We start from the raw sequence: 10,000 nt of genomic DNA, 5'->3' as shown, positions 1-10,000 counted from the left end.
CGTTTGTCTGATATGACGATTGAAATATGTGGCAGCACTATCATCCTTGGTCTCAGTGGAATTTCGGGTCGATTTGAGCATTTTGGAACAATTTACAGCAGTTTATGTTTCCGACTGCTTCATCGGAGTTTCCAACCTTGAAGATAATCTACCAGTCAAATTAAAGTCAAATTCAAGCTTCAAAACCCCCCCCCCCCCCCCCGGGCATTTGAATGTTTGGAAAATTTTTGTTCAAACGCCCCCCCCCACCCCCCGGGGCCAAAATGTTGTTCAAATGCCTCATCATAGTTCCATTTCATGTGATCAAAATTACCCCCACCCCCGGGAAAAATACCAGATTACTGTTTTAACTTTTCAGTAGCTTCTATTATGCTTCTGAAGCTGTGTCTGTAAGCATGCTTTAATAGACAACACCAAAGAGAACCAGGGCCCTACGTGGCAAGAGGCACAAGGAGGACAGGTAACAGGTATAAATATCTCTTTCTGTAGGCCTTTGCTTTTCAACTAATCAGCTACGAATGCGGAATCTTTACCTTTGAATGCATCTAAGTTTGTGTCCGCCATGATTTATCAACCCACGTGTAAACGTAACATGAAATCGAGGCTAAAGATCAAGTTCCCCGTCCTATGAGTAGTGATCAAATGCCCCGCCCCGGGAAGACTAAGATGATCAAATTCCCCCCGCCCAGGGAGGAAAAGGAGTCAAATGTCCGCGGTATGCCCGGGGGGGGGGGGGGATGTTGAAGCTTCAATTTGACTGGCACATAAATATATGAAGAGAAAACAGCGAACCTAGAACCCACTGGAGTAGCGCTGAAATGGCCAAAGTACGCCACAAAAACATTGATAAGGTATCGAGAAGACAAGGTAAGGCATTTTTGTTCGATTAATGTTGTTTTATTTTTGACTTCTAAAGACGCTTGCATATTCCCATACAAACGGTTATTATTTTAACTGATCATGATGCTCAAATTACATCGTTAACGTGGGGTACCTGTGGTTTTTCGCGTGAGATTTGACGTGGAATTCCCTCGTCAGGTGGTGAATTTGTTTAAAAGAGTATGGCAAATCGTCCCTAAAAAGTTAATTACACACCTTTTCTGTCCCATTCTCTTTGTAGGTTGTCCAGTTTATGTTGTCCAACGATGTATATATCTTGTATTTTGTTGTCCATTGATCAGCAGTTGGGTTTCCTTGAGTTGCTGTGGCGCAAATGTAGAACTCATAACCAAGGTTGATTTGTAAGAAGTCGCTAGCATTTCTTTTGGTGCTTGGTAACCATGCACCATTTCCGTTCAGTCGACACTTTTCAGGTCCATAACCAAATCTGGATGAGGAAGCTGAGTAGACGTCATCTGAAAATCTGCCAATAGTGAACCAGCTAATTGCTTGAATCTGACAGCCTAAAAAAAAATAAGCGATTATCTTAGCTGGACGAGTGGATTTGACAGCTGTGTAGTTTATGATATCATAGGCAGCCCAAGCTCGCGTCACTACAGACAGCCGTTGAGAATTTAAACGCGTTATAAGACTTTGTATGGGAAATCAAATACCGTCGATTATAAAGCCTAAAAAATGCTCAATTTAACTTTCATTCAATAAAGTGAATAAAAATGACTCACCTCTGGTGTATTCTTGTGCCTTTTGGAGCTTATTACACCGTTTCAGGAATTCTGTGTTTTCAGTGTTTTCAATGTTCTAAGACGAAGTCAAGGCTGCACACTACGATTCCGACCGTTGTCAGCTCAGAGGCGGTTTGCGACTCGAAAATCCATCCCAGCCAAGATTTTTTCACGCAAAGCTAAAGCCACATCATTTGCGAACCTCCAAGAATGTTTCGTCGTCAAAAAACTCCACGCACTTGGCTGGAAAGGAGCATTTTCTGCTTCGATTTCCACGATAGCTGATGAATTTAACTGTTTATGATCACCGACGAGGACACGGAGCTTGGGTCCGAGGTCAAATTAACTCCATCCGATGAGGTACAGTCATTACAACACTTACCCCATCCCCACAGCGGCTTATCGTAACCATGGAGTTGTTACGATAAGCCGCTGTGGGGATGGGGTAAGTGTTGTAATGACTGTACCTCATCGGGTGGAGTTAATTTGACCTCGGACCCAAGCTCCGTGTCCTCGTCGGTGATCATAAACAGTTAAATTCATCAGCTATCGTGGAAATCGAAGCAGAAAATGCTCCTTTCCAGCCAAGTGCGTGGGGGTTTTTGACGACGAAACATTCTCGGAGGTTCGCAAATGATGTGGCTTTAGCTTTGCGTGAAAAAATCTTGGCTGGGATGGATTTTCGAGTCGCAAACCGCCTCTGAGCTGACAACGGTCGGAATCGTAGTGTGCAGCCTTGACTTCGTCTTAGAACATTGAAAACACTGAAAACACAGAATTTCTGAAACGGTGTAATAAGCTCCAAAAGGCACAAGAATACACCAGAGGTGAGTCATTTTTATTCACTTTATTGAATGAAAGTTAAATTGAGCATTTTTTAGACTTTATAATCGACGGTATTTGATTTCCCATACAAAGTCTTATAACGCGTTTAAATTCTCAACGGCTGTCTGTAGTGACGCGAGCTTGGGCTGCCTATGATGATATCAAAAGTTTAATAACCAATATGGTTACTTCCGGATAAAAGTTCGTGGCCGCGTTGTTCAGTCGCAGTTCCATTACCGCATTTGACTATACATGGGCAAAAACTTAGAGCCAAGTTCCAACTAAATTATTTATACAGAATTAGCATAATTGTCGTCTTGGTTATAATGAACCGGAAGACCTGCAGTGTAAAAGGTTGACTTTTCATTCGGCGACAAGAGACTTGAACTGTAAGCAAATCCAGTTGAAATAAAAAAAGGAATCGTCCGACTCTAAATGGTGAAGATACTCACTAGCACAACTTTGAAATTTATAGAAACCTGGTATTTAACTATTAGTCACCGAAGAGAAGGTGAATAATTGTTTTAATATACACCACACAAGCTGAAAAAAAAAGCAAACCAAAAAACTACTATATTTTTGTAACATGTGGTCGGAAATTTCAAATCTCGCACGCCGGCTACCCGGAGAGGAATAGCAACTGGATAATCAACTCCGAGTTAGCCAATCAGCGCACGCGGAGAGAAGTATTCACTTGTGTGGTAATAATAATTTCGGTTTTTGCAGGCGTTAAGCTAAACAGATATCTTTGTTTCTTGAAATATAAAAACACGATCTTCTTTCTTAAAGAAAACGACTTTACACTCTCACGCTAGAGGACTCCTCTCAACAGCAGAGTAATGAATCCGTTTTCAAGTTCACATACCAATGAGCGCATACAGGATCGCGACTTTTGGTTCTCCCACCCAGTTTTGAATGAGTTATTGATCTTAATGAGGATTGTTACGGAGGCTCCAAAGAGTTTTCGACAGGCACGGGTGGGTTTCCAAAGGAAAAGGACTACAACAGAGATCTTTGTCTACTACTTTTTTCACGCAGTTTCTAAAGGTTGTCCACGAGTCCCCGACTGTTGCCAAGATGGCAGCAGTACGACACTGCCACAAGTCCTTTAAAATCAGTTTCGAAAAATACCTTAAAAACCATTTTGAAAATTAAATTCCATTAAACTTTTAACTAAAATTGATCCAATAGAACTTGCATGATTTGTGAAAACATCGTTGGAAGATGGTTGGAAAAAAAATTGTAAAAGAATTTGCGAAGAAACTTACGAAGGTGTAGGAGGGAAGTTTCGACATATTGCTTAAGTGTAACAAATTCTTTTTCTCGGTTTCTGCGCTGGTAGGTCGCATTTTTATTTCTGTCTACACTTTTGGATTCATGAGCTGGCGCGACCAGTTCAAGTGTATGGCTTAAACGCGAGTGCTCTGAGATAAAAAACCAATTTGCTGCCTCCTTAACTTAGGGTGCCTTCGATTGACCGTATTCTGGAATAAGAATACGTGTAGTGATGATTTAAAACGGTATGTCTGGCGTTTTGAAGCAACAAGGATAATAAAGATATGTTTAAAATAGCATTTTAGCCGGCCTTTGACAATTTTAATGTGAATCTCGTAAAAACGAAGGATTTCTAACTTCTATTCAATCGAACGCACTCTTAGTCTTCGTGCTCCGAGATGCCAAAGAACAAAATTAACTACCCACAAACGACGGTAATTTAGGCCTGGTCGAATTATGATGCAGATGAAATTCATGATGCAAGCAATTAAATTCAATTAAAGCGATTGTCTAATCGAAGCTTTATGATCATATGTTGTCATCTAAAAAACTTGATTTCCTGAATTAGTCTGTACATTAATCGTGTCAGCCAGGATTACCAGAGTATTTTTTAATGAAGTTGAACTCTTGTGAGCATTACGAGAAAAATGATTTTGCACGCGGAAGATCGATTTTGCATAACTTGCCAAGTTACATTATAATCAAGAAAAGCAGAAGGGAAAAAATAAGTAAATCAGTGAAACTACAAGCTTGTTGTATCGTAAATATTATACCTCTTTGAGCAGAGTAAACTTCCACTTCATACAGTACGTCGTCATAAGAAATGCTGTCAATTTTCAAGGTTACATGTCTTCCCAACACGCTGGGCCAACACAGGATGCGAAATCCGCGAATTCTCCCGTATTTACGATCTTCAACAGGCGCTCGACATTCCTGACCTTCTTCAGTTGATCTTGAGGCTGAAAAAGTTGTGAATACAAATCAACATAACTGCACACCAACTCCTACGAGTCACTCCAGAAATGATGGAACAATAAATTATTTCAGCGGATTATGAGATTCTCGTTAGAGCTCATTCTGGGTTATGTTTAAAATGTTTTAAACGTTTTTACATGTTTAGTTCAAGTGTTTCAGATTGTGGCAATAACAGCAAGTAAAAGTAAAACTACAATAGTCTCAAACTAGTTTTAAAAACAATTATAAATTCCAGCCAACATTTGCGTTTAATGTTTATTCATTCATTTGGTGGACATTATAGAGTGATGTACAATCTTTAAACTTTTGGCCTTCAAACCGAAAGTTAACCAGAGAATAATAATATTATTTTCCCTACTGAAGAAGTATCTTTCCGCTTATCTCAGGCCATGTCAAAAGGAGAAAAGCGTTGTCTGTGCTCATTCTATAGCCGAAAGATTATCTTGTCAGAAGCAAAAAAAAAAAAAAAGAGAAAATGAGCAATAAATGATGGGTATCATCAATTATTTACGGTGAGACATTACGAGGGTCTGTGTGAGGGTATTGGACTCTCAGCCAACAGCTAAATGTCTACATATGTCTCAGTTATTTCTTAGCTATCCATTAATTTTGACAAATCTCGGAACATGCGCACGAACTTCCTTTCTAAATTTGATTAGCTCACAACCTACGATTAATTCCAGAAATCACCCAACCTACGTACAGAGTCCTAAAAAATTCACGAGCTTGGCATCATTGGCTAATGACTTCACAGTTAATTGATTTATATTTGTCCCTGTTCAAAAGGAAATAAACAGGGGACCTCCACTAGTGCTTTTGTGGCTTGATATCCGTCTCTCAAACAATATTTGATAAAACAATAATTATTGAATTGGATTTTTGTAATATGCGTGAAGAAACAAGCTCTTGAAGTGGAACCCACTTTCCTTGACCTTATTCCGCATGTCACAAAAAAACTCTTTCAAAAAGTGGTTATTTCTCTCCGCTCCATAAAGAACCTTAAAAGCATCAATAAATAGAGTATTATACCTCATGACTGCCGGGAATACGAACTTGTCTTTATCTTAAGGCGCTTTCCCTTTGTTAGAACTACCCGGCCAGACACATCAGTTTGCAAAGAAAATGCAACAATTAGAAAGAACACTTGCACGATAATCCCTCGCATTCTTCTGGAGGAGTATATATCATCCTCAAAGTGTGTTGATTTCAAGGCGTTGTACAGTTAGTCCTTCCAAATGCCTGGTCTGGCCGATCAGTTCTGTCAAATGGAAAGTGTCCTAAGAGTGCTGATAGTACATCTCACGACGGTCAGTGCAGAAAACGAGTGAGAGATACATCAGCGCAAGAAGAAAAAAATCGTATCCCCGCGCGGTCATATACCATGTTCTGTTTTCCTATACAGATAATAACTATCCGCCAAATCCGAGACATCTCAGTTTTTATTCATTTTAAAAGCATCGAAAAAAGTGATCACCTTTACTGAAGAAAGTCAAAGTTAGTTTCACTGTCTTCGTATCTTGAAACCATTTTTTTACCGATCTTTTAACATGAAATTTTAATTTATGACACCAACAGCCACATAAATTCACGCATGAACAGGATGCACTTATATTATGGTATGATATATTGTTATATCTGTGACTATGACGACATCAGTATAATCACATGTGAATGATAACAGTACCTTATAAAATTCATTAATAATTCATGCTGGGAAAACAAAAGAAATGTTTGATTAATCAATATCTGTATAACTGATACAGAATTCTCTTCATTTACATAAACGTTTCTTTCGATTTTCCCTGTTAAAATGTCTTGAATCATCAAAAATATCGAATGTACATTGACACTTTAATGCTGACGTTTAATAAGTCATAAACAATTTTTGCGCCAAATCTGCCGCTCATATTGTATATGTTACATAATCATCTTGCACGACGAGGATATCAAATTTCATGAACAAGAAACATGATAAATAAATTGTTATCATCATCATCATCATCATCATCATCATCATTTTATTTCAATGTTTAAATCTAACAAATTGAAGAAATACACAGCCCGCATATAGCAAAGATAATCGAGGCGGGCTATGTAACTTACAATTAAATTTAGCAAATTAGGTTAACAGTAAAACAGGTAAAGAAATAAAGAAACAAAATAAAAATAAAATAGATAGGTATAAAGGGTGTTTCAAAAGTTCGTTCCGATATTTTGTTGGCTTATATTTTGGTAATTACTACCTCTTCGAAAATTAAGTATGTTGTTCCTTATTGATTCTACATCGAATAACTTAAATATTAGTAACCAAAATGGCCTCTTTTATTTTTTTGATATTTTCTAAGCGGCGGAGAAGAATTACGCGTGAGCTCCTGAAGCGTGTCGAAAGTTGGCATTTATTCGCCCGAACCGTAGTCTCCTTCTCAGCTAGTGCAGTGTTTCAGGGACTGGGTCTTTGTACGTTGTATCGTCAATAATGTTCAGATCAGGCGAGTTTGCCGGCAAGTCGTCCATGGGTATAAAAGTTTGGCAAATTCTTCTGACACCATGTCTGATCCACCTTGAAGTGTGGGCCGGCGCTCTGTCCTGCACAAAGGCCATTGCCTTCTTTGAGCTAAACAGCTGTCTTTTCGTCGGTCCGTCTGTAACCTCCCGCCTTGAAGTTAGTCAACGGTTTCACTTCTGTTTTCTAGAATTTCTTCGATTTAGTACGTGGAGGTCTGGCCACTGGGTAAGACAGGGGCGTAGCTAGGATTTTTCAAAAGGGGGTCACATTCTCTCATACCCTAGGTACTTACTGGTCATCCACGGTGTTTTTGGTGAAAGTGACAATTTTTCGGATGAGCAGCGATTGCGGGAGGGGGAGGGGGGGGGGGGGCGACAAGCCTATAAAATGGCTGAATACTATCGATCTCAGACGTCCTTGGACAAGGGCGACAAGGGCATTGATTTCAGTCTGCGGTTAACAAGATCTGATCACGTGATAACACTTTTGTGCCTCTGTGGTTTCGAAAGAAAACAACCTCAAGAAAAGTTTTCACCTGCTTCTTCTTTCCTCGGAGAAGACTTTTCCTGGGTTACCTGTAATAGCTTCGGCCGGTCTTACTTGCCATCAACACCGTTTCGCGCTTTTCTTTGGGGAGAGCAACAGAAAATAGAGTCACGAGATCGGTATTTCCGAAACCGCAGAGCCACAAAAAGTGTTATCACGTGATCAGAATTTTTTTAACTGGAGACTGAGGCAGCGTTTACATGAACGCGGTTTCATTTGTAACCGCGTAGTTTCGATGCCGGTTACATCTTCTCTTTACACGACACCGATCGAAACCGTTGCCGAAACCGTGTCGGTTTGAAACCGCTGCCAAAAGTGGAGCGTTTTCAAAACGATGCAGTTTCATCTGTCATGTAAACAGTGAAACTGCATCGATTTGAATACGGTTACTATTTTGGTGCGAAATTTCCATTGTTCAATTCAAAATAGTGAATTTAGCACATAGTGCAGCACTCACTTATAACATCACGACTTTGATTTTCTGGCGAAAACGGTTTCGCATCGATTTTGACGCGGTTTCGAAGTCATGGAACGGTGTCGATGTGAAACCGCTTTCGTGTAAACTCTGCCTGAAATCAACGGTCTGTAAAGTGGGCTGAAAAAAAGCCCTTGTCCACGGACGTCTGAGATCAATATTACATGAAGCAAGTTGCAGATGACATAAATTTCTCTGTTCTAGTCTCACAGATACGGTTTGTATTATGCCGTTGACTGCCACAAGGGGGGAGGGGGGTCACAGGCACCCCAGGACCCCCCTGGCTACTCCCCTGTAAGATGTGTAACTTTGTCAGACCACAGCCCGTCATTTGACGAAGGCTACGGCAACGACAGCGCCAAAATGCCGTAATATTATTGGTTAAAAGAACCAAAATGATCGTGCTGTACGTGCGTCACGCATTTTTGTACATTTCTGTCCCGTACTCGTCAAAACCACTACGTGAAATGACAAAATTTAAGGTTTTGACGACAACGTGGACAAACTACAGTGAATCTTTCAGTCTCAATCTTTACTTCAAATCCGTCCATATCAATCCATTTATAGGACACTTCGCCCATATTGTATAATATAACCAAGATGGAATAATCATGAAATACTTAGAATAGCTCAAAGTTATATTTTGAAGTGACGTTTTCGTCGCCGTGGCCGTCGTGGTTTGTTTCAACTGGTATGCCGGGGGAACGTCGCACTCCTGAGAGCCCCATACGATGTGGTTTTCTGGATTCGGGCAGAGACCAGCAGAGACCAGCACAACGATAGAACCTGTTAAAGTTTTCATTTTACTTCCAAGCTTCTCGACAGTTCCAAATAAAAGGACAAGAAGAGCGTTCATGGCTTGTCGTGTTCCTTACGATGTGTCAGGAATATGCTCATTCCAACTAATCAAGTTCTCTGATGATGTCCATCCCAATCCTGGCCCGTTCCGGACTGGCAAAAAGTTCCCCTGCGGCGAATGTCCGTCCGAAGTAACCAGGACGCCATTTTGTGTGCCACGTGCGATCAATGGTTTCACGCAAGATGCATAGGTATGGGAAAGCAAGTCTTTAAATATTATTTGGAAAGCCATCACCTTGATTGGGAGTGTGCTTTTTGTTCTCTCCCTAAATTCAGCGATTCTTTTCTCGACCAAACCGGAAATGAGACTCTAACAGGGGTGAAAAGCACTCACAATGATCTTAATTCTAATGTCGCAGTTTCGCTAAACAAGGCGTACCCTAGAGATGACGATGAAAATTATCTTCAACGAGCTGCCCAACTTCTCAACTCCTCAACTAAGGACTTAAAAATTGCTCATCTGAATGTCTGTAGTATCCGCAACAAGATCGACGAGCTAAGAGTACTACAAAGCACTTGTCGTTTCGATATAATTGCCATAACAGAAACGCATCTGGACAGCTCAATTTCTAGTAACTATTTGAACACAGATGGGATGGAGATCTTCGGCTGAGACAGGACTAAATGCAAAGGAGGTGGATGTATCATGTTCTGTGCTGAATATTTGAAGGTGACCCATCGTAAAGATTTGGCCTCAAAAGATCTTGAGGCAATTTGGGTCCAGATTAAATTTCCTACTACTTCTGCATTATTTTCAGTTATTTACAGATCGGACTGACTTGAATGTCCGAACTTCTTCGAGGACATATATGGTGTTTTCGAGAAGGCGTGGATGAAATCTGACACTATCATTCTACTTGGTGATTTTAACTGTGACCTTCTAGGTATTGACAGCAAAACAGAATCTGAAATTCATCC

The 10,000-nt window shown here is 40.3% G+C and overlaps 1 protein-coding gene across 2 annotated transcripts in view; it reads right to left on the bottom strand.

The window, feature by feature from the left end:
* The window catches only part of LOC138023593 (uncharacterized), a 213,690-nt gene that overhangs the window by 36,141 nt on the left and 167,549 nt on the right, over positions 1-10,000 (bottom strand). For both annotated transcript variants that reach the window (XM_068870618.1, XM_068870617.1), the window contains 2 exons: positions 4,496-4,681; positions 1,096-1,403 (listed from right to left, as the gene is read on the bottom strand). In XM_068870618.1, the coding sequence (XP_068726719.1) occupies positions 1,096-1,403; positions 4,496-4,681 (494 nt within the window). The remainder of the gene's footprint in view (positions 1-1,095; positions 1,404-4,495; positions 4,682-10,000) is intronic.

This window comes from Montipora capricornis, chromosome 11 (genome assembly GCF_036669925.1).
Source record: "Montipora capricornis isolate CH-2021 chromosome 11, ASM3666992v2, whole genome shotgun sequence".
In the NCBI taxonomy this organism is placed as follows: Eukaryota; Metazoa; Cnidaria; class Anthozoa; order Scleractinia; family Acroporidae; genus Montipora; species Montipora capricornis.
Note: the sequence above shows the minus strand (reverse complement) of the source record. Positions and strands in the feature narration are given on the sequence as shown.